We start from the raw sequence: 24,507 nt of genomic DNA, 5'->3' as shown, positions 1-24,507 counted from the left end.
GTCTGCGAGGACCTGTGCGAATGTTCCCAGGACGGCCTCGAGGGGCACCGTCATCGGGCGGGGGCTTAATTGTACACGTTTCATCCTGGTTGAATTTTCAAGGTACATGCACGTATTACCTTTTCAAGTTAATTACAAGTAAGAGATTAGGGACCAATTCCACCCCTCCTCAAAAGCTAACCCAGTGGTTGCTGCTCAGAGATTCGGGAAGATCAGGCCCAAAAGATGCTCTGGGCTGGCAGCATGGAGACCAGTGAGGCTGGCAAGGGCGGCGTGGCGGCGAGCCGCGGAGAGAGGCCGGGGCAGATGGAGGTGAGACTCAGACATGCACGGAGACAAGCCTGAGTGGCTCCGGCCGGGGGAGGGGTGCAGGGGACAGGGCCGGAGGGGCCGTGAGCTGTGGGGGGACTGGGACACTACCAAAGCTGGTGCTGTCCTCTTCACCAGCCGCCCTGTCTCTTCATCTCCACTTGTGACACGGGTGCAGGCTGGCTGGGGCGTACCCCCCACTTGAGAACTGCTGATCCCATCAACGTGGAAAGGAGGCCAGCTCAGCAGAATTTGTTCTTAAAACACCCCACTCCTAATCCATCTGCTTTCTGCGAGTGTTCAGTAGTTCATCTTAGAATCCTCGAGGGAACACTGGTGAAGGTGCCCCGTCCCAGTTACCAGAACCTACCATCCCCCACTTAACGGTACCAGGGCAGATGAACGGAGACATTTGCTCCTTTCTAGTATTTGGTCTTCCTGTACAGAATGACAGTAGCATGCCGCTTCCGCAGAAGTGACCCTCAGGGTCCCCAGATCCTCCCTGTCACGTTTGCTCAGCTCGTCTGGGTTTGAAGGGTGCTCCCTTTGACAGAAAGGATGGAAGTGAGGTGCATGGTTCTGCCCTCTGTCACCTGCTAAACTTGCACTGTCCCCACTCCAAACGCAGCTGTATGCATGACATTGATAATGACATCGTGATTTGTCATGGGCCTCACTTCAGTGACCTCCTGACATGTCCCTCCATCTGAGTATTTCTGGCCCATGGACCCCTTTCAGCCTCTGAACCCCCCACCCCCCGCACCTGCCCCAGAGCTGGCCAGTCCACATAGCCATGCACATTTCCGCAGATGTCAGCCCTGAGCTTTGCACCAGCGCCGGGGTGAAGATGTCCTCTTCTGAGGTCTCCCCAGTGGGTGAGAGCCTCGGATCTGGGGGCGAGCATCACTTGTCTCTCAACTTTGGGGAATCTGCTGGATGGTGGCCGGGCTTCGGAAGGAGTGAGGAAGCCAAAGCCAGGAAACCCGAGGGAGGAAGGGCTCGTGTTCCCAAGGAGGGCCTGCCTAGTGAGGACCGTCACCAGGGTGCCAACCAGGGCACGGCCAGGCCTGAAGGACCGGGGGCTAAGCACTAACCCTCAGGGTCCCCATCCTTAAGTGGCATTGACAGCAGTTTATTTGTTGAGCTCTGATGGTGGGTTTGTGACTTTTCCTCCTAATCCTCAAGGCACCCTGAGCCAAAATCTTGTTCCCATTCTCAGAGCAAGGGCTGCTGTGAGGCGCTGTGGGCAGCTGCTTCCTTGTGCACACTCCTCCTGAAACCCTTCACCCTTACACTATTCAGCTACATAAATATCCTCCCGCATCCAGAATCTTCTCTTGGATGTACCATAAATATCTCCCCACCTTCTGTGCCTGAACTAAAAGCAGTTGTTCTTCCCATTTCTGCATATTCCAACAGACGCACCCAAACCCCTGAGAGACCAGAGTGCCCCCCACTTCCCACCGCCCCAGGGCTGCCCAGACCTGTGTTCCCCACCCTGCCAAGACCTTCCACAGCCCTCAGGACCCTCCGCCATCCAGCCCATCCAGCTCCCACGGAATCCCTGACCCCAGCCACAGGGCAGCCTGCCTGTGGTGTTCTGCTGCCACCCCCCCCCCCGCCCCGACACCCTCCTACTCCTCTTCCACCTCAGCGGGGTCCCAGCTCTCCCGACACCCTGCAGCCTGCTCCCAAGAATGGGCTCCTTCCAGCACTTTCCATGGACTGAGGGTCAGGACGGGTGGTGCGTGGCGGTCTCCCTCGGTAGCGCCTCCCACCACCTGCCTGTCCCACTCCCACCCTGGCGCCCGTCACCACAGACATTCCTTTCATGGCCTGAGGCCTTGGTTCAGCCTCGCCACCGTGCTGTCCATCCACGTCCTCACCGAGTCCAACCACCTGCTCTTCCGTTTCTGCCACCCACACCACGACACACCTTCCCCTTGTCTCCAGAAGGGCTCGCCTTTGAAATCCTCACCTCACTTCCTGCTCCCAGGCCGCCCTCTCCCCTGTCCAGGTCCCCCCAGATGCCCCTCCTATGCCTGTTCTGGAACTCTGGCCTCTGACCTCCTTCCTCTCCACTCCTGGGCGGCCCAGCCTCCCCTAGGCGCCCACCTCCTCCCCTTGTGCACCTTGCCAGCCCCATCCTCCTGGCCAAACTCCAGCCATAAACAATGGACACATGATCTCCTGCGCCTGGACCCAGCCTCGGGGGACAACTGAAGACAATCACACAGCCACAGTCCCCATGGTCCCCGGGCTCTAGGCTCGGCTTGCCCAGCCCTGTGAGTCAGCCCTCGGCTGCTCTCCCCAGGGCCGCCCTCCTACCTTCCCCCCCTCCCACCTTCCCGGCAGGCCACCCTCCAGCTCCCTGCTTGCTCCTTGGCCTTGCGGGCCAGATGCCTTCACACGGACACTCCCTCAGCTTTGGCCTTGGACCAACACCCCACCCACATCCCCTGCCCCTCTGGTGCCAGGAGGTGGCCTGGCCCTCCTGCCGCCTTGGCTCCGGAGTCCACCCTATCCCGTCTCCTAACGGCCCTCACTTGGTCAGTGATGTCTCACCTCCTCTGGGCAGCACCTCCTCACACTGCACTTAGGCGCCCGAGTGTCTCTGACCTTTCAGCCGCATCTGCCAGGCCCGCGTCCTCCAGCTGCAGCCCGCCCTCCTCCCTGGGCTTCCAGGGGTCTGCTCCCCGCCCTCCCCGGCCACAGCCGCCTGCCCCCCACCCACCACACCTGGCCTGGCCCCCCAGCCACCTTCACGGCAATAAATGGGGGTGGGCAGGGCACTTGGGAGCACGCTCAACTGCTGGGAGTTGGTGTTAGGAAACAGGCAGGCAAGACTCTGCCTACGGGCCCGCCTCTGCTCTCCTTCTTCTTGCTTGGGAAACAGCTACCCAAAGAGGGCAGAAACTCTGGAACATTCTCCGTCAATGGGGCAAGCCAGCTGAGCAGAAGGGACCCTGCTTGTTTGCCCTGCAGCTGGGGGCCTGCCAGCAGCTAAGTCTGGCCAATCATCTCTCAAGAGCCCAACACGCCTCTCTCTCTCAAATAAATAAATAAAATCTTAAAAACAAAAACCTCACTGAATCAAATCCACAGCAAGGGTCCTGCCTCGCTCCCACCGAGTGACCTTGGGCTCGGCTCTGCTCCTCTACCTTGTCTCCTCACGGCCACTCTGTAGTAGTGATGGTTACCACTTGGTTAACCATTAACCATCACCGTCTGCACCAGGCCCCTAAGTGTCGCCTCAGCCCGGGGAGGCACCTCGTGACCCCAGTTTGGCCGATGAGGAGCCCGAGGCTCGGAGGCCGGTGCCCCCAGGGAGATCCTGGCGGGTCTGTCCAGCCTCCTGCTGGAGCGCCCCCCTCTGCCCTAGCCTCGGACTCTCACGGGACTCTCACCCCCTGGCAAGGACGCTGCCCTGGTGAGTGGCAGGTCTCACTCCCCCTCAGGCCTCTTTCCCACTCAGCTGCCTGCCGTCCCCCCTCTCCCCGGCCAGCGGGAACCCAGGGCCTGTCCCCCCTCTCCCCGCAGCCTGGGCCGCCAGGAAGGGCTGTCCACGGGCGGCGGGCGTCCTGCGCCACAGGCTGGACGACGGGCCCACGGGCCGTGCGTGGGCTTTCCAGCCACTAAGAGGACATCCCCATGAGTGGTCAGCCCCGCCTCACCTGCTTCGCTCTGCCTGACAGGCCCTGGCCCTCCCCCCTCTCCCCTGTCACACCATCACAGGGCCAAGGCTCCACGAGCTCTATCTGGGCCACCTTCCATTCCCGCCTCTCGCCTGGGGAGGCTGAGCTGGAGTCAGGTTTCCCGGAGGGTTTAGAGAAACCTCCCCAGACTGGTTTAGGCCCCAGAAGCGAGTCCAGTTCTGTTGGGTGAGTCTAAGCCAATTTACCAAAACCAAACCAAGAAAAGGGTCAATGTCATACCCCAGGACAAAACGTGGCATCCTGTGATTGAGGCAAAGGCCGTCAGCACCTTCCTGCATTTCCGCCCGGAATGTTCCACTGGTCCCAGGCGGCCCGCTTCGGCGCGGCCAGGCGGGAGCGGTGGACCGAGCAGGCCCGGGGTCTGGCCTGCCTTTGATCCCGGGTCACCTGGACCAGCTGTGGACCTTCTGCTTCTCGGAGCCTCAGTTCCTACATCTCATATTCTTAGGGTCACTGTGAGAGTGAAGTGAGATCACGTTCACAGAAGCTTCCAGCTCATGGCCGAGCTCAGCGCCGCCGGACGCTTGCAAGCGTGCCCGTCTGCGTCACGATGGAGCTCCTGTCCAGCCTCGTGGACGGTCAGGCGGAGGGCCAGGCGTTGGGCCAGCCTCCAGCACTTTATTAATGAGCTGGAAAGGCAGTCCCTGACTCACAGGATTTATGGTTTAGTGAGGAGGGCGGATATTAAACAAACAAATCCCAAATAGATCACCACTGCCCGAGCTAAGGCCAGGACAACGTGCAACAGTGAAGAGCATCTCAGGTCTCTCGGTCCAACCCATGGAACGAGATGAGCAACTTCTGACTCTGCAGCTTTTGTAAATAAACCTGCGGAGAAGGTGCATGTGTCATTCCAAAGTAACTCCTTATTTTCCCAGTTGCTGCCATTTTACTCAGAGCTGCAGGCCTGCTGACTGGGGTGGTGCTCTCCTGAGGGAGCCTAGAGAACCTTTGCCACACACCTGACGTGCCTGCCCGCCCCCCACCTGTGGCCCCCAGCGGGCCTCTGACAACGGGAAGAGTTGTGGCCTGGGGCAAGAGCGAACGGGACAGTCGGCAGAGCCCAGGCCACAGGCCCCCAGGACCCTGCAGACCCCAGAGGCCTCCCTTACTCCACAAACAGGGCGTGGGGCGGAGTGAGACAAACAAGATGGGTTGGTTGTTAGGATGGTTAATTTTGTGTCAACTTGGCCATGGGGCGCCCAGATGCCTGGCTCTCAAGACATCTCCCAGATGAGGTGAGCATAAGAATGGAGGGACCAAGTACAGCAGGTGGCCCTCCCCGAGTACAGCAGTGGGGTATGGGTACAGTCCCCTCTGCTGAGGTTCTGAATAGAACAAAAAGGCGGACAAAGGGAAAATGGACTCTCCGCCTGACCATCTGAGCTGGAACACGGGTCTTCTGAACTGGGAGAGTCCGTCAGCTCTCGGCGGCTGGTTACATCACGGGCTCCCCTCGGTTCTTGGGTTTTCCGGCTTGGACTGGAACTACAACACCAGCTTTACTGGGTCTGCAGCTGACAGACAGCAGATCGCAGGACTGCTCAGCCTCCGTAATTGTGTGAGCCAATTCCTTATGATATATATAGGGTAATACATGTCGTATATATGAATGTGTTCCATTTCTCCAGAGAACCCCAACACAGTTTAAAACCTTTCGATCTAACTGCAGGTAAGCTGCATTGAGGAGCCTTCAGGCCTGAGGCAGAGGCAAGAGAAGGAAGCCAGGAGGCTGAGACGTGAGTGGGGGAAACAGAGTACCATGAGCCATGGGCCCCACACAGGAGGAAAGACTGAGGAGAAACCCAGGTGGGAGCCTCCAGGTGGGGCAGTCAGGGCAGAGCTGCCAGGCCAGGTGCCCGAGAGCACCGTGAACAGCTCTCCTGCTCCAGCTAGAGAAATCCTTGGGAGAAGACCGAAGATGAGGATGGGAGGCCAATGGAAAAGTCCAGAAGCAGCAACTGGCCTTTGTGTTCAGGAAAATACATCAAGGACTGGGAGGAAGGGGATGGGTGCCTTGTGAGGCAGCGAGCATTCTGTCGCTCCAAGTGAACCATGGAAGTGTTCTCTGCTGCAGAAAAGTCTGCCAGCGGCACAAGCTTCAGGCAAGGCTTAATCCAGTGGCTCGATGTCAGAATCACTGAATATTTCTCTTCTCTTTGCCTTCCACGGTGTCGACTCCCTCCAAAGGCTGACCCCTCCGGTGCTCACAAGATAGAAGCCGGTGGCCGGGAGCGGCATGGTCAGTGCCCCTCAAATCACATGGCAGGGAAGTGGCGGGGCAGGGAGCTCGCTGAAAGTTGGGGCACTGCCCCCAACAACATGGAGACATGGGAGCCAAGTGGCCAAGACCAGCACAGGTTGCCTGTGAGGATCATCCTTGAGGGAGAGCCTCCTGTCCTGACAGAAGGGGAGGCTGGGTGACTTCTCAGGTCCCTTCCAATCTAGGGATCCTGTGGTTGTAAGCAGGGGACACACACTATCTGACGCCCAGTGGTTCGGGGGGGAGGGGGGCAAGTGAGGTACATCTGGCTTTGGCCCAGGGCCAAATGCTCCCTGCCTCCTCAGGCCAAGGCATGCCTCCAGCAGCCACTTCGAGGTGACCTGACTGGGAGACAGCCTCACTGGCCCCTGGGAACTGGGTTGGTTTCCTGTACTTCCCACGTTTCCCAGACCACACTCCTCTTCACTGGGAAGCCCAACTAGGTCACTGCCAAGGCCCTGCAGTACTTGGATGGCTCTCAATTTCCTCCCGCCCCACTAAGGTCCTTTAGTCCGGGAGCTGGGAGAACTGCAGCTTTCCTGGCATTGAGGATGAAAGAAGCCTGAGTCTTCAGACATGTGGGCAGCTTCGGGGCTGTAGACAGCACTCCATTCACCTGAGCTTAGCGCGCCATGCTGATGACCACATGTCTGGATAATTCCCATGGCGGCAAGAGCTGGGATGAGGCCAAAGATGGGCCTCTACGTTGGCTTTTAGGTTTGTTTTCATGTTTACTTTTGAAATAATAGCGATCCCAACTTTTCCCCAGACCGTGGGCTCCTGGCCTCTCTCCTTCCACACGGAGCAGTCCCTGAACACATTGCCATCGGTCACAACCCAAGCCCTTTTCTTTGTTCCCCTGCTCATCGAGGCCCCAATGGGAATCACGGACCCTCCCTTGCAGGAGGGGTTGCAAAGCCAGGGTGGGTGCAGGGGCCCCGCTGGTGGACCTCAGATCAGTCCACATCTCCTAGAACAGCAGGAGAGAAGTTAACCAGTCCCTCTGCTTGAGCAGGACCCCAGGGCAGGAATGGCTGCTAGAATACTCACATTATATTCATTTCTCTTATAACCTGTGTTTGGGGGTGGGGGGGCGCGCGGGGATGAAAGACAGCCTGTAAAGCCACCATTTTGTTGAACTGGTTTTATTTAAATTTTACAGAAACCTGATTGAAGTATATCATTGTAAGTCCAGTAACAATTCTACAAAAATGCACATACGATGGCCAAGTTCCTTAAAAGCAACTAATCCCATATTCTTGTTTTGCATAAAACATGCATTTATGTCAACTGCCACATGTTGGCCAAAATCCGTCTCCCCAAGAAGAGACAGTCCATTGCGGTCAATAAGAAAACTGGTTGTGAACATAGGTTAAAAAAAAAAAGAGGTTTTCTGGTTAATGTAAAAGAAGGATCAGTACCTTTCTAGAGGAGCCCTTCCGCCCTGGGAGACGTGTACTTTGTGCTGCCTGGGTCCGCGCGGCCTCCGAGGCACGGCCCTGACCGGTCCTGGGAGCCCGGAACCTTGTGGCAGTTCGAGCCGACGCCGGGGAAGCCGGGACCCTGCAGGCCACCGCAAGGCCTGGCACAAGCCTGCACGGGGCGAGCAGAAGTCCTCAGACTCGGACGAGAGCTCCCAAGCTGGGGCCTGTTCACCATCTCAGAGATGCCCTGAGCTTGGCATCCTAGCCTCTCTACAGGGACCAGCTCAGGGCGCGCAAGCATCTCCTGCGGCCACAGGCCCTTCTAGCTCCACACGGCACTCCTGGCGGGGACCTGGAATTAAGAGGCTCGATGCAGAAAACCAGGGCTCGGACCGTTTCTTTGAGGCCCTGCTGGTCTCTGGGCCAAGTTCATCTCATCCAGGGGCTGGTACTGGCCGCCACTGGACCCACACAGGGAAAGGAACGCAACCCTGTGGCCCCAAAGCCTCCGATGCTTAGAGTCCCATACCTTAAAGCATGTCATCTACGGTGGGCAGCGACCGTGTCGCTCCCGAGGGCAAGCAACCGAGGGCTCTGTGTTCATCAAAGGTATTTTCCACATCGACTGAGGGCCATCAAGAGATTTCATACCAACTGAAAGGACTTCCCCTCAAATATGGGGTTTTATACAACCGTCCACAAGGTTCTTCAAAAGCAGATCTCATGGTCCTCAGAGAACCAGCTGTGGACGTTAACTTTTATTTACATAAAGCTCGTCATTCGTGCAGCCTCGGGCCTCCTTTGGAATCTCTAACACACCGCCTGCCTCTTCCGGAACAGGGCACTCACTGCCCTGCTCGCTACAAGTAAGCTAAACCAGTATCTTTTTTCTTCAACACAGATTTTAAGGGGGAAATAATAATTTACTGGGGTCTAAGAAAACTCTCGTAACAGAACCGTATCAAAATAGGTCCGTTTTTACTATACGCTTATGAATATCCCTGATAATATAAAGAAATCCAGAGGACTTTGTAAACCAGCAAGATTTCACAGGGTAGTACCCGGTCTGTTTTCTAGGCGGAGGGACTTCGTCCAGGAAGCCCTGCGAGCACTACAGTACTGAAGTTCTAAGATGCTAGTGCCAGGAGAACTGTGAACGAAAGTTTCACTTGAAATTTATTAGTAAAAATCATAACAAAGGTTGGCTTCCTCGATCCTGCCACCGGCCAGCCTCCCTGCCTGCGACAGACATCCAGCCCAGAAAACCATCGGCCCTTGGCTCCACTGGAGGCTGGGCCCAGGAGAAGCAAGTTTCGAGACGCCTCTACGCGGTGACCACACTGGAGAAAGCAGGGATGTGGGAGAAGAGGCAGACCAGGCCTGAGGAAGCGCCGACCCAAGGCACCACGATCAGAGGGGTGAGGGACCTAGTGGGGTTCTGGCGGGCAGGAGGAAGGCTCCTGCCACGCCCCGCAGAGCAGGGCCCGGGACACAACAGCTCTGTGCCAGGGGAGACACGTTCAGGAGTTAAAGAACAAATCATTAGCAAAGAAACTAGTTTACTTTCTCAAAACCAAATCAAACTGCTTAAAACTTCGAGGCAAACACCCTGGGGGTTATTTGGTAGTCGGGTGGCAGGCCTGCGGTCTGCGGAGTCGGAGGGTGCGGGGTGTGAAATGAGCATCCACGCTGTGGCTGCTGTGGCTGAGGAGGAAAGGAGGCTCAAGGCCGGAGGGGAGGCCTCTCCAAGGAGAGGCCGGAACAGGACCAGGTGTGCGATACGCCCCTTTTATTCCTGGCACAGTAAGCGGCCCCTGCGGAGGCCGGGCCGGGAGAAGGCGCCGTCCTCCATCTAGCTACAGTAGTACTGCATGCCGTCCACTCGTCTTCTCTTCTTGGACTGAAACTCTTCAAAGAACTGCTGGATGTCCTCTCTCTTCACAACCTGTTGGTGAAAAGCACACATTAGGAAGGGGCTCTGCATTCCGGAACAGCAATAACCGGTCATGATCTGCACAAACGAGGCAAGCGAGGCGGCTGGTGAGAACGCCTTCAATGTGGAATTGATTACAGCGCTCCGTCTCACAGCCGCGGGCCTGCTCGCGTCTGCCTTCAGCTCAGGTCATGATCTCAGGGTCCTGGGATGGAGCCCCAGGGACCCTGCTTCTCCCTCTGTCCCTCCCCCCCGCTCGTGCTCTCTCTCTCTCTCAAATAAATAAAAATCTTAAAAAACAAAACCACAAACCATTTGTTGAAAAGAAAGTTGCAAAGTCAGCATACACTGAGCACCCGAAGGTCTCCCAAGACCACTGCCCTCTCTTGTGACCACAGCTGTCTCTTGGGAATGTCCTTGAGCTCTGTGTGAGTGCCCAAAGAAAACAAAGTCTGTTTTGCCTTGAGATTTGTGTTTTCTTCTTTACCGAAAAAAACTCTGCCCTCTTCATGAGTCCAAAATTAGAAATGTTTGCTACGTAAAAAGAATAATTGGCCAAAAATAAAGAAGCACTACGCTTAGTAAATGGAATATCCATTTTATGCAAGGAGAAATTTATCTTCCATTTCATTGGAAAAAGGATTAGAGCATCATACAAAGGTGTTTATGATATTAGCAAAGTAAAATGTTAGAAATAAGAAAATAAGACAAAGGGACAATATGGATGAAAAAGTAAAGTGGGACCACCTGGAAGGAGTCCCTGCTCACCCCAAGAATGTCTAGCCAGCTGATCTGACCTCCAGCTGATCTAACCTAACTGCCCCCTGAAGTCCATCAAAACAGACAGGTTTGTGAATTTACTTTTTAATTACAAAGGTAACATATTGTTATGAAGGAATGACGGTGGGGCAGGGAGAGGGAGGGAAAGAGAAAGAGAGAAAGAAAGCCTGGGGAATGCAGGTAAGCAAGAGGGAGAGAGGGGGAGAAGGTAAGAAAGTGGATAAATCCTTGCGTATAAAGTGAAACTCTCCCCCTCTCTCCCCAAGGGTAAGTGCTGCTAACGTACACAGCCATGCCAACTTGGAGGACTTCCTTGGGGTAAGGTAAGATACTTATTAGTCCTCTAAATGGAAGAACAACACAGACTAGTAACTGATACACCAGCTTCACAAGCACCAAGGGTGAAACAGCTGGTCAACCAGTGAAGAATCAGAACCCGTAACAGATGCAGGATCTACGTGGCTAATCCACTCAAGACGCTGAAACTCAAAGCTCTACTGTATTTGCTGAATGGCTTGGAAATTCACCCTTACAAAATGCTAATATATAGGACACTTGGAAATTCCAATTTGAAGGAACTGTCCCTACGGTGGATCACCAATACTAAACACCGAAAGGCAATAAAAGAAAAGAAATTTTCCTGCAAGGATGTTGGGAGAGGTGACCTAACAGCACGAAAATAGAGTGTGCAATTTTAAGCTTCTAGACCCTCAAATGGTCACAGCCAACATGCAGAGTAAAAATGTTAAAGAATAAATACTGGGGATCAATAATAAATCATTTTATTGGTTTTTCTCATACATTTTGTAGTTTCTAAGTGTTCTTTCTTTTATAGTCAGACACAAACATAAAATGAAAGGCAGTCCCTCATCTGAGAACATCTAGAACTTCTTATCTTATCTGTACAAATACAACCAAAGCAGATTAACCTTACTGCAGCTTAAGGTTCTTATTCGTTTGTTTTTTTTTTTTAAGGTTCTTACTTGTTTTTGTAAAGATCTAGTTACTAATGTCATGGAACAAACAATAAAAAATATTTTCTGTCTTTTTAAATCATCACATCAGATAAAAAAATTATCTTAGACTCATAAAAAGCGGTCCTAGTGATGACAAAGCTCCGTATGTTGAGGCTACAGGTGAAGACTTTGAATAAAATTGCTTGTTCTTTCTTTTACGTGATTTCAAGTGTGTGTAATAAAATCAATAGAGCCTTGTGACCACAAACCGCACAAGAGCAGAAGGGACAAGATGAGACTCACGAACACACATGCTTTGACACGTTTGAAAGACCTCAAATGTCCATTAACAGTGCAGAGGTTAAGAGGCACCTGAAACTAATATAACATTATATTATAGTGTGTTAACTATAAATAATAAATAAAAAAAGTTCCAAGGTTAAAATAGTTACACCTGTGAACGTTCTTCATTATGTTTTTGTTTTTTTTTTAATAGGCTCCACACCCAGCATGGAGCCCAACGTGGAGCCCAAACTCATGACCCTGAGATTAAGACCTGCACCAAGAGTCAGATGCTTAACCGACTGAGCCACCTAGGAGCCCCATGAACATTCTCAGTTCTAGCAAGAGAGAAGGGTGAGTCTACGTTAACCAGAGGAACAGGAATAACTGTAGTTAAAGCGCTGCTGAGAGGCAGGAGGCTGAGAATGAAGAACATTCTCTAAGAAATGAGAATACTACTACATAGAAAACTCTTAACTTCTCACTTTACAACTCATTTTGCAGAAAGGCAGCACTGTGACCCTGTCCAGATATGCAGGCAGCTCCAAGTTCTTGCTGCTTTTAAGAGCGAGGAGAAAGTGGTCTCTAGCAGGCTGGCAAAGACTCCTCCCAAGAGAGCAAGTCTCAGCACACTTCCTCAGCAGTGGCCAGAAACACACCTGACTTGATTTCTGTGTCTGGACACAGCAGAGCAAACCGTCCATAAGGACAGTCTTAGGCCAACAAAAAAGTTAAATTTTGTTTTATATCTGCCTGTGGAGGATAGAAAAAGTATTTCAGAAAAACATTCTGTCACAAATGTATGAACAGTAAAGAGCTAGGAAGTATTTGTAAATTCATCTGGAAGACTATTTTAAATATTACACATTTTAGAATCAGTGTCACCCTTAAAAGTATATAGTCTCTCTTACTAGCAAGAAAAATGTTCTAGCCCCAATTTTGAAGTTCTTTTATTCTAAACTATAGAATCCAAAATCCAAAAAGAGGGGTCTGGCATTAGTTTTTCCTTGCCTGGTCATTTCTCCTTCCTCCTCCAAGGATCTCTGCTTGAATGTCAGGATGGGCAGAATCAGGATGGTTGACGTCCTGGCCTGCTCCTCAGCTATTCGAACTCTCTCCAGACTGTGTGTGGCCGCTCCGCCCCTCATTCCCTCCGGCGCAGGGCTGCAAAGGACTCCCAGCATGGCCAGGCCCTTCTTTCCCCACCTCTCACTGATTTCCCTTAGTTCTGCCTGCATTCACCACCCAAGTATCCAGTTTAAGATACACGGTCATTTCTTCATCCAAGAAAATAGTTTATTCAGAACATACAGGGCTACGATTAAAGTTCTTTAACTCAACATACCGTGCCTTCATCAGCAAATCTCTTGAGATAGTCTTTAAGTTCAGTCTTCAAGTCATTGTATTCTAAATCAAAACAACAAAAAAGGTAGTAAACTTTAGATAAGTCATTTGCTTTTAGAAACAAAGTACTTCCTTCCCACTAACGCTTGAGTAGGTTAATACTTTAAACTTTTCTCGAAGTGAAACATGCATAGAAACTTGCTCCCATGGGGCGCCTGGGTGGCATAGTCGGTGAAGGGTCCAACTCTTGGTTTCAGGCTCAGGTCATGACCTCAGGGTCCTGGGATGGAGCCCCGCATCAGGCTCTGCGCTCAGCACAGAGTCCGCTTGAGATTCTCTCTCCCTCTCCCTCTACCCCTCCTGCTCATACTCTCTCTCTCTAAAATAAATAAATTAATTTAAAAAAAAAAAAGAAAGAAACTTGTTGCCAATTTCTTCCAAGTTCTTTCATTTTGATATCTAGGACCCTACTTCTTTAAAAAACAAACAACAACAACAACAACAAAAAACTCAAAAAAAAAAAAAGTCCTCAGGCCCAAAAAGATTAGCTAAGAATTTTTTAAAGGGCTTCCTATCTCTCTGGAATCCTAGTAGTTGAAATAATCTTGGACTTGTCAAACATTAAGTTTTAAAACTCATTCACTCACTTAATAGTTTCTATTATGTATGAGGCACCCTGAGGCCTACAAAAATCTTTCAGATGCAGCCTCCATCCTCGAAAGGCTTTTAGTCTAATAGAGGCAAAGGAAATTCATCAAACAGTTAAAAATAAAAGACAGAAATGATCATGCCACCGAGGTGGTGGCATCGAGCAGAGACCGCCTGGGATGGAAATGACCAAAATCAGCTGGGCATGCTGGGGGAAAATCTGTAAAGGCCTGCCGTGAAGGGCTTAGGGATATTCTCCCCTCTGGTGGTTTCCTGGAGCAACCTGAACGACTGTCAAAAAGAGGACCTGTAATGTTCAATGAAAACTATTTCAATGGATGGAAAAAGATATTGATTTTTCTATTACTCTTTACTCATACATCTACCATGAATCAAAACAGCACACGTCAAGGTTTCTCAAGCACATAACGATTCTAGCACGTAACTCTGACTCTGGTAACAATGGTTAAACACCCGGCAACACTACAATTAGGCAAGTGTAATTGAAGGCTACTTTGTAAATCCAATTTTAAACTTTGTTTGTATTAAATGAAAACAACAGGTATTAGTGGTCCTCCCTATACATATTTTAAGAGTGCAGGAAATCTTATGAACTTCGTGAATTTTTGTTTCAACCAGCATTTACCGCAAATAAGTTCCACTTGCTGGACTCTGTCCATGCTGTTAAGGGTGTCCATTAAAGGGTCTCTCCTGTCAGCTGCCTGGTCGACCTTGCCCTTGTTTTCATAAGCCAGAACTGTGTCATATTCATCTGTCAGGAACAGGACATCTAGCTCGCCATACATTTTCTTCAAAAAATAAAACCGGTTTCCCATTAGAACTGTATGTCCTTCTCAGAAAGTCAGCTTCATGAGAATCACCTAAAAATTTATTTAATGTTTTTAAATTAACTGCCAGAAAACCTGAGCCTTTAGTACAGAACCGCTTGAGTGATTTAGTCTTCTTACCCAAATCTCTTTTAGGAACCTCCCAACTTCCCAGTAGGTATTGCATGGTCTAAATAGATCTTTGTTTAAAAACCACGGACTTACTGTAACTTTCAGGCAATTTGTATTTCCAAGCAAATTCTATGACATTTCTATTTTCCACTAAAATGAAGATAAGTAAATTTACGTAACTCTGAATTTCTTCTGCAAGCAGTCAGACTGCAAGTAGCATTTCATAAATTTGCTTAATATAAAATATTTGAGAGTTCTCTACAGTCCTAGCCTCACTTTCCCCAATATATTTTCCAGACGGCCCCGTCTGAGGCATCGGTCCAGAATAAACACAGTAACGGTGACCCTGACCGAGAACTCACCATACAATCTCTGCAGGCACATAACTTGCTGCGCCAGTTCACGGGCCAATAGGTGGCAGTGTCTTTCTTTAGAAACTGCTGAGCAGTAAGCTCTTGAAGTCTGCAGCCAGCCTGTGATTCCGGGTTGAGATGTTGATTTTTAAACACTGTCTGAAATAAAATTAAATTTTGAAGTGTGTTTTTTACACTATCACAGTTTTCAGAGCTCAGACTGTAGAAAGGGATTTCTTTATGCAAAGGGTACAGCTGAAATCCAAAGCTACGGAGCTTCCAGCATTAATTTTACTTAAGCTTGCTTTCTTTTATGGCTCATACTTCGTATGTTACCTGGAGATCAGATTCAGAACTAGAGCTGGTACATGGTTCATTAGTCTGCTCCGCTTTAACTTCCTTGACAGCATCCTGTCCAGGTTCTGGAACATCCTCTTTGAGGGTACTGTCTGGATGATCTCCATTTTCAGGTTTGATGACTTCCTGATCACCTATTCCATCAACATTCAGCACCAACCCGTCATCCTCTGCAGATACTTTGGTTACTGTGGGTTCAATGAACAGAAACACACACATATCCAGAGGTCTATTAAACAGTGAAATCACTTAGTCTGATTAAAAAATATTTCAGAATCTGGAAAAAGAGAAAGTCAACCTTAACCTCTGGAATAAACAGAAGGGAATTATCAACTCTTTTTTAGGTTATGCCTGCCTAATCCAGAGTTCAAAGTAATTGAACAGTTCTTTTTTTTTTTTTAAGATTTTATTTATTTATTTGACAGAGAGAGAGACAGCGAGAGAGGGAACACAAGCAGGGGGAGTGGGAGAGGGAGAAGCAGGCTCCCCGCTGATCAGGGAGCCTGATGTGGGGCTCGATCCCAGGACCCCAGGATCATGACCTGAGCCGAAGGCAGACGCTTAATGACTGAGCCACCCAGGCACCCCTGAACAGTTCATTTAAAAATGTCAATCACAAGCGACCTGACTGGCTCAGTTGGAAGAGCATGCAACTAGATCTTATGGTCATGAGTTCAAGCCCCGCACTGGGCATAGAGATTACTTATATAAATACATCTTTGGGGCACCTGGGTGGCTCAGTCAGTTAACTGTCTGCCTTTGGCTCAGGTCATGATCCCAGGGTTCTGGGATTGAGCCCCTCATCTGGCTCCCTGCTCAGCGGGGAGCCTACTTCTCCCTCTCCTTCCCACTCGTGCTCTCTCTCGCTATCTCTGTCCCTCTCTCCCAAATAAATAAAATCTTTAAAAATAAATAAATTAAAATAAATTAAAATGTCAATCACTACTTAAGCACTTTATATATAAAGGAAAAAGAAAAACATTGCAGATGGTAAAAAGAGGTGGGACACCTCAGGAAAGCAAGAAGCAGTGGGAAAAGGTTTAACTGCAAACACAGGTGGTAGGGTAGTTTTGAAAAAAACAACCAGCTTTTCTTTATGAGAGGAAGAAATGAAAAAGAATGGATATAGAGGCAGAAATAATGTTAAAAAGAGAAGAGGGGTGCCTGGGTGGCTCAGTCGGGTAAGCTTCTGACTCTTGGTTTCAGTTCAGGTCATGATCTCAGAGTCCTGAGACCTGCGTTGGGCTCTGTGCACAGCATGGGAGTCTACTTGGGATTCTCTCCCTCTGCTCCTCCCCCCAACTCATGCATTCTCTCTCTCTCCCCCGGCTCAAATAAATCTTTAAAAAAAAAGAGAGAAGAGGAATGATAAGGGAGCTCATGTTGGATGATGGCATTTTGATTTAACGGGACATGAGGCCATCTGTTGACAGATGGAAGGAAATGGAGGGAGAGGGGGAGGATCGATGAAGAAAACCCTTTGCATGAGAAACAGATACAGGTCCAGTGGAAAGTGAGAGATGTAACTGAAAAGGGTATGAACAGAAAGAAGACGCAACCAAGTTTAAGAACTTTGAGACAAATCAAAAGAGTAGGGTGAGATTTTAGGCATGGCTATGCTGTTTGTGGTTCGTATGGTAAAATGTTCCCTAAAGGTGAGAAGGGCAAGACATTATGAGGTCAGAGCAGCAGACACTATGAGTAACTGCCACTCAAAAAATAAATTAAGTAACACATTTACATTACCAGTAAAATAAAATATTTAATGCCTCAAGACCATTCATTGCTGATTAGTTGTTTCACACCCGTTTCTTAGTGTATAATAAAAGCACTGGGTAGCAAACTATACCCCACCCGTTCCAACCAATAGCATGTCTTCCATTTAAGAACAACTTATTTTGGTTCTATTTATCTTTCAAAGTCCGATTCAAAAACTTCCTCCTCCATTTTCCGTAATTCTGGTCTCATCCAGGCTCTGTGTCATGCTATTTCAGTACAAATTTGTTCTTGTTTGTCTCCCAACCGATCTATAAGCACCTTGTGGAGAAGGAAGGAAGGTATCTCACACTTTTTCTATACCTCAGAGTCCCGTTAAAAACAGTCACTAAAAGACTCTTAACCATAGGAAACAAACTGAGGGTTGCTGGAGGGGAGGGGGTTGGGGGGATGGGATAACTGAGTGATAGACATTAAGGAGGGCACATGATCTAATGAGCACTGGGTGTTATATAAGACTGATGAATCACTGACCTCCACCTCTGAAACTAATAATACACTATAAGTTAATTAACTGAATTTAAATTAAAAAAAAAAAACAAACAGTTGCCAAAAATTCTGGACTGAACACAGAAATGTGAGGAGCCCAGGTCTGTAGCACCCACCACGAGGGACCCGTACCTGCCAGCCGCGCGGCATAAGCCCACAAGAAGGAGCAGCGCTTCATACACGCCTGGCACACCATCTCCTGGAAATCGCCACTCTCGGGGGGAATGGCACCAAGGTGCTGCAAATACAGGAAACCGAGTATCTTTCTTGTGGTCTCCAAGCTGTCCAAGATGCTCATTATGTAATCAACAAATATTGCAAAAGAACACTGATTGTATCTTTATAGTTTCTTTTTGGAAGAGTAATTATAAGGTAAAATATAACACAATTCAAAAAGAAAAGATCTTTTCTCTTTTTGTGAAGACAGTGGCTTTAAAAGGTAAAAGCTTTCCTTACCCTCCCGTGGAACCAGTCTTCACAGACTACACACTGGATCATCTCATCCGGAATCTAACACGGAAAAGGAGTTTGCATGTTAATGATTACAGTGAATTCTGGGACACAGAAGTAAATCTGGCAAACAGTAGAACCAGATACTAAATAATTCTCTACCAATTCTGTGAGACTGCTATCCACGTGCCAATAGTCAAGGGGACAGGGAGAAATAGTGGGTCACGGGGCCAGAGAAGCTCACTCTCCAAGAACCCGTCTGCAGAAGGCTTACATTGAGGTGAGCACTTTGGAAGCAACCATCAAAGCTCATTCACTTCCGTTACTTGGCATCTGACTCTCACAAAACTTTGTAAGTAACAGCTTCTCATTTTATCCATAAACTAAGGCCCAGGGAGGTTAAGATGAATTGACCAACGTAGAATGTGGCAATCCCACATTCTTCAACCCCTTCATTTTACTTAACCTGAAAAGTAAATATCATAAACAGCCTTTTGATAATATGCACAGCAAAACTTCCCTAACTTGAATTAGTTAAATAATTAAGTAATTAAATTCTGGCCCCAGGAAAACGATATACCAAAGGGCATAGACTGTTTTTGGAATGGTTTTCCTTTCATTCCCAGGCTTTCATATCTACTGATTAATATCCCAATGTTGTTCTGTATTTTCCCTATTATAACTTCTTAAAGGGGAAAAAAGCATATATATCTTTATATATGCCCATATATAGACCTATACACACACACATATAAAGTATATATATGTAGCAGTTTTATTCTTTCTCTGCCTTGATCAATTTATTCAGCATCTTATTTTTGTCTTTTAACAGTGTTATAACACCTTAGCCCATACCTTAAAATATCCAGTTTTAAGGTTTTATCTTTGTTAACTCAAAGATATTTTCAACTTGTTCCTCTACATAATTTGGTTCAATAATTACAGTTCCAAGACAACTAGAAAGCAAGGAAGAAGGCAGAAGCCTAATTTTTCTAAACATAAAAGCACTCCTTCCTATCAGTAAATACACAAACAAAAGCCAGTCAAAATATGAGCCAAGAATATGAAAGGACAATTCAGATAGGTTATTAAATATGTCCAATAAACTCATGAAAGATGCATAATCTTACTCATGATCAGGGAAAAGAAATTTTTAAAAGATACTGCTCTTCATCTATCAAGATGGCAAAATTTAAAAAGGCAGCTAATATGTAGGCCTGACAAGAATATGGGGAAAAACACACTATCTCCTACTGTCTGTGACTGAACTCTTTTGGCAGACATGATCGCAACTGTAAATATAAATATCCTATGTCTCACTGGTTCTACCTCTGGGTATCCATAAATACTTGCAGGAATATACTCAGTCATATTACTGTATAAGGATGTTCACTGCAGCTTTCTTTACAATACTGAAAAATGAGACACCACTGATCTGCGACAGAACATTTAGGTAACTAACTTACAGCATGTCACATTATGAATACTTGGCTGCTATCGGAACAAGGTGGATTTGGATTTGTGCTGTTTTGCATGCAAAGATGTCTGTGATAAGTGAGAAAAGCTGCAGAAGTGAATGTACTGAATTTTCACTTTTGTTAAAAGGAAACTACAAATTGAAGCACACATCCACTTACATGCGCACAGAAAGAGGTCTAAAAACATATATCCCAAAAGTGTTAACAGTGGTTATATCTAAGAAGAAGATGAAGTGAGGAAGAAGAAAAGCTCTTTTTAAATTGTGTATACTTTAAAAAAAATTTTTTAAATGTTTAAAAATTTTGTACATATTGAAATCTTTAAGAGGATTCAGTCTGTACACCCCATTTCTTTTCTTTCAGGGAAGCAAGAAGTTGAAGGTCATTTTTTGGACAGTGTTTGGAGGAGTGGAGCAGGCAGGCAATGAGAGAGAGGAAGGAAGAAAGTGCTGGCCTGGAGAAAGTCCTGTCCAATATTTCACTCTCATGGTGTAGAGTGAGAATAGTCGAGATCTGTACCAGTTACAGCTCCAGCCCAGACTCCTAAGAAAGGATAAACCTAGAATCCTCTCATAATCCCCAAATCCCCTCTGAACAGCTACAGAGATCCAGACTGGACAACAGGCCAAGGAGTGAAGGCTAGAGGTATTAACCTCCAATCAACCTCCAATTCTCTTACCTCATCATCAGGATCAGGATAAGGTCTCTTACAAATGCAGTACAATCCAAAAAAGTTGTCATTGTATTTATTGCCAGAATTTATCTTTGCTTTGTCCTGAAAGAGATTAATTTCAATATATAATATGGTCTAATTTTAACTATAATCTCAGGCATCATGAAAGTATAAATTATCATAAATTTCATACAAATATCATATATATGACATATATTTATAATACATCATCAGTGTAATATAGTAAGATATAATAAATAACATGAATATAATGAAATATAAATATCATAAATTTCCTGTTGCATGAAGTCAATGCATTCAATCTCTACATTAAATATCTTCCTCCCCAAAAGTTGGTCTTTAACTTTCAAAGTTCAAAGAAAAAGAATTCACTCCTATTAAAAGGATACTTTTTTTAGGATACAAAGAATAAATAAAATTAATTTTTTTGTACCTTCTCTGTAGTAATTGGGGGAAACCAAATATGTCCATAACAAAATGCTGATAAAAGTTAATTATAAATATTAATGATCGACCTATGTAAATGCACATTGGCCTAGAATTTCGAAGTACTTCTTTATGCCCAGCTGTGATTGCCAAAGCTCCCAGGTTACAAGAAGGTAAAAAGCAGGCAAGGAAATTGTCTAAAAATAACCTTCAAAGGAGGGAAATAGCAATTATGACTGAACAATGTAAAATCCCTTACTTTCTACTTAATTTCAGTTACTTCAGTAAACGTTACTGTGTAAGTACAGTTATTAGCCAATAAGCAGTGAAAAACTCCTGTGTTCATCAAGCTCACATTCACTACCAAGTTTTTTATTGTTTTTATTTTTTTATTTTTATTTTATTTTTTTTTAAGATTTTATTTATTTATTTGACAGAGAAAGACACAGCGAGAGAGGGAACACAAGCAGGGGGAGCGGGAGAGGGAGAAGCAGGCTTCCCGCCGAGCAGGGAGCCCGATGCGGGGCTCGAACCCAGGACCCTGAGATCATGCCCTGAGCCGAAGGCAGACGCTTAACGACTGAGCCACCCAGGCGCCCCTAACAAGTTTTTTATTGTTTTTAAAGTCATACCATTTGCTTTAAAAGCCTTAAACCATGAGCACAACCAACATAATCAAACCTGAATTACTTTAAAGAACATTCCCACCAAAATCTTTCAGATTAATTACAATCTGTAATGTAGGCTCTGAACAGGTTAGTTTTCCAACAAAATAAAAAACAGAATACAGTCCAGGGGCGCCTGGGTGGCTCAGTCGTTAAGTGTCTGCCTTCAGCTCAGGTCATGATCCTAGGGTTTTAGGATCGAGCCCCACATCAGGCTCCCTGCTCAGCGGCAAGCCTGCTTCTCCCTCTCCCATTCCCCTGCTTGTGTTCCCTCTCTCGCTGAGTCTCTCTCTGTCAAATAAATAAATAAAATCTTAAAAAAAAAAAAAAGAATACAGTCTAATACTGATTTGCCTATTTGCAAAGAATAAGCATAAGAACTTCTTTTTTGGAACATGTATAGTATTTATCCACTCTGGCAAATATCAATCTCAGCTATTTTCAATGCATTTTTAGTTACAGTGCGTACTTACAGGAAATAATTTGCATTCCAAATTTTTAAACTTGCTGTTTCCACAATCACAACGAAAGTTTCTGGAAAAAATGAGGAAGAGCCGATTTTAATTTTTCTTTTAAATCTAATGAGTTACTCTTTAAATTAGTATCATAGCCCCTTCCCTTTCAATTGGTTTCTAGGATGTAAAAAGTGGCCTTGGTTGCTATTCATGTAACCAATCTGAAATTTCTCCAAGCACATAACAATAAAATATTTACTAATTCTGAAAATTAACATGCACAGAGACAAATATTTATATCACACATACACAAACACACAAGTAAAATAATGGCAGAGAAGGATGACTAGTTTGAGTTTATACAATAATTTTATTTTAAAAGACCCCTGGAAAAACTGTTCTCTCCGATTATATTATAGAAAACAATTACATTTTTACCAGTGCACAACTACTTTAAATAGAAAAACAAGAAAAACAGTGCAGGTGGGCAAGAATCCAAACATTTAAAACGCATTCAGTGCCAATCCCTGACTGTCTTTACCTTTTTGTGTATAGCTCAAATAGTTTATGACTTCCATGACATTCATAACTGCAAGCTAGGCAAATTCCTGCTGGTTCTTCTCCCTCTGGGGTGCAAGTACTACAGGCATATAGTGCTTGTCTCTTTACTGAGCCCTAAAAGACAGCCCCAAAATGGAAAGAGAGAATAATTACACAGGAGAGTACCAAAACACCACTGCGTGCTTCAAATCACTATATATGTCCTATAGTAGTGCTCATTTTCATACAATTTTTTCTTAAAATGATAGTTTTAAATTCCCAGTCAGCTGAAAATAAGAATAAGCTGGCTTGCATCAACATTTTAACACATGAGAATATAGGAGAATGTGTATAGGTTTATGCTAGCAATATCACACTCACAATTTTGGAAAATACTTGTGACTCCACCAAAGAGAAAAATCAATGCATTAAAAGAATCCTTTTGATTTTAGGAGATGCATGCTGAAATATTTAGAGCTTCATGATGTCTGCAACTTATTTTCAAATGATTCAGGGGAGTAAAGTGTATTATATAGAGAAGAGAGATAAAACAAATGTGGCAAAAAATGAATACATGCGCGAGGTACACAGGTGTTCACAATATTATTCTTTCAACTTATCTGTAGATTTAAAAATTTTCAAAATTAAAAGGTGAAGGAAAAACAGGCAAAACTTAGAAATCTTGACAGTGGTTACCCTCCTCTAGAAAGGAGGGAGACAGAGAAGCTTCTGGGATGCCATATGTTCAATTTCTTGATGGGGGGGCAGGTAGTAGGTACATACGTATGTTCACTTTTTTCGCCAAGCCATAGACATGACTTGTGTGATTTTCCACGTATTTTACTACAGTAAAAAGAAAATTTTTAGGAAGTCCGTTTTATAAAGCTAACTACATTTCAAGAAAAGCTTACACACACTTTTTTTTTTTTTTTTAAGGAAAGCAGAGAAAAAGTTGTTTTAGTGGTGACCAAAGGTTTTAAAATACCGGCCAACATCTGGGACTATCTGCAGATACCAGGTTAATTCAACAGTCTCACCACTGTGCAGGGTCAACTCAACCGGTCAACGATGACAACTGGTATTATGAGCTCAGTCCGCACCACATAATGGCCCCAAGTCTCTCGCCTCATCCCCCAGTGTTCCACGCATCCCCCAGAGTCTAGGTAACCTTCTTCTTCCTACCAATTCTCATCCCGTGTAGTTTCCTTCTACCCAACTTGCTCCATTTTTGTATCTAGAAATACAGGATGAGTCACCAAACACTACAACGCCCCCCCTCAAATCCTGATTCATAACGTCTTCCAAATGCCAAATTTACCCTTCAAGCAAATCCTCTCCTCTCCTCCCTTCCTTCGCCAGTGCCACCTGCTGTCGTGGTTCCGGTCTATTCCCACGGGGGGCGGGGCGGGGGGGACGACTGCAGAGAGACACTGTACTTGCTTCGTCTCGCCAAAAAAAACTACAAGCTAGCACTTGTCAAACTAAATTGTAGAGGATTAGCTGTCAAGGAACCCAGCCCAGGGGGAGATTTTCAAACCCAGATCTCTCTCCTTTAACTCTGCTTTGACTCTCCCATTAGGTTCCTAATAAACACTCTTAGGATGGAAAAAGTAAGAACAAAGATGTCGGTATCTGAGAGGTCACGGGGACAGTTTCTGAAAAGCAGCCGAGGGACCGAGGAGAGACGGGAGAGGAAGGAAAGAGCAGGGGCCCCAGGGCCAAAGCCTGGAGAACCCTGAGAGACCGGACGAAGGAAGACGGAGGAAGGAGGGGGGCCCTGCTGGCTACAGGCTAAGAAGGAGGACCCAGGAGGCTGAGGTTTAAGGGCAGCTGGGCCTGGGACGGGGAAGCCTACCACGAACGGCGGCCCCGGACCACCACGGGGGAGCCGGGCCGCGCAGGCGGGAATAGGGCAAGTCAGGTCGGGAACCCGAGGTTCGGCGGGAGCCCGGGGCAGGCGAGGCCCGGGCCGCGCGCCCACCTGCGAGTAGGAGCACTTCTCGGAGTCGCTGCCGCCCAGTACGGCGCACGCCTCGTTTTCCAGCTCCTCGTCCTCCTCTAGAACGTCGACCAACGATACCACGGGCTCCAGCTCCGACTGCCGTCCAGCGGACCCCTCCGCCCCAGCCATCCTCAACTGTCAGCGGGACCGCGGCTCGGCCCGGCGGAGGCGGGAAAAGCGGCTGCGAGAGGCGTGGCCGGAGGAGGCG

General features: G+C 47.2%; 1 protein-coding gene across 1 annotated transcript; it reads right to left on the bottom strand.

Moving 5' to 3' along the window:
- Positions 1-7,417: 7,417 nt before the first annotated feature.
- UBR7 (ubiquitin protein ligase E3 component n-recognin 7) lies at positions 7,418-24,494 on the bottom strand. The gene is made up of 11 exons (XM_036071582.2): positions 24,279-24,494; positions 22,299-22,432; positions 21,776-21,836; positions 20,197-20,292; positions 18,046-18,099; positions 17,722-17,827; positions 15,304-15,512; positions 14,977-15,126; positions 14,302-14,464; positions 13,009-13,070; positions 7,418-9,657 (listed from the first exon to the last, which is right to left on the bottom strand). Exons 1-11 carry the CDS (start codon positions 24,426-24,428, stop codon positions 9,565-9,567), a joined length of 1,278 nt encoding a protein of 425 aa, XP_035927475.1. The 5' UTR covers positions 24,429-24,494; the 3' UTR covers positions 7,418-9,564.
- Positions 24,495-24,507: the final 13 nt, after the last annotated feature.

Source organism: Halichoerus grypus, chromosome 8 (genome assembly GCF_964656455.1).
Source record: "Halichoerus grypus chromosome 8, mHalGry1.hap1.1, whole genome shotgun sequence".
NCBI lineage: Eukaryota > Metazoa > Chordata > Mammalia > Carnivora > Phocidae > Halichoerus > Halichoerus grypus.
This window is presented reverse-complemented; position numbering and strand designations above follow the sequence as displayed.

Coding starts and splice junctions, on each gene's coding strand:
- UBR7 (XM_036071582.2), bottom strand. CDS start 24,428: ATGGCTGGGGCGGAGGGGTCCGCTGGACGGCAGTCGGAGCTGGAGCCC. Junction 20,293..21,775: donor TGGAATGCAAATTATTTCCT/GTAAGTACGCAC, acceptor AATCTCTTTCAG/GACAAAGCAAAGATAAATTC. Junction 17,828..18,045: donor AAGACTGGTTCCACGGGAGG/GTAAGGAAAGCT, acceptor CTGTATTTGCAG/CACCTTGGTGCCATTCCCCC.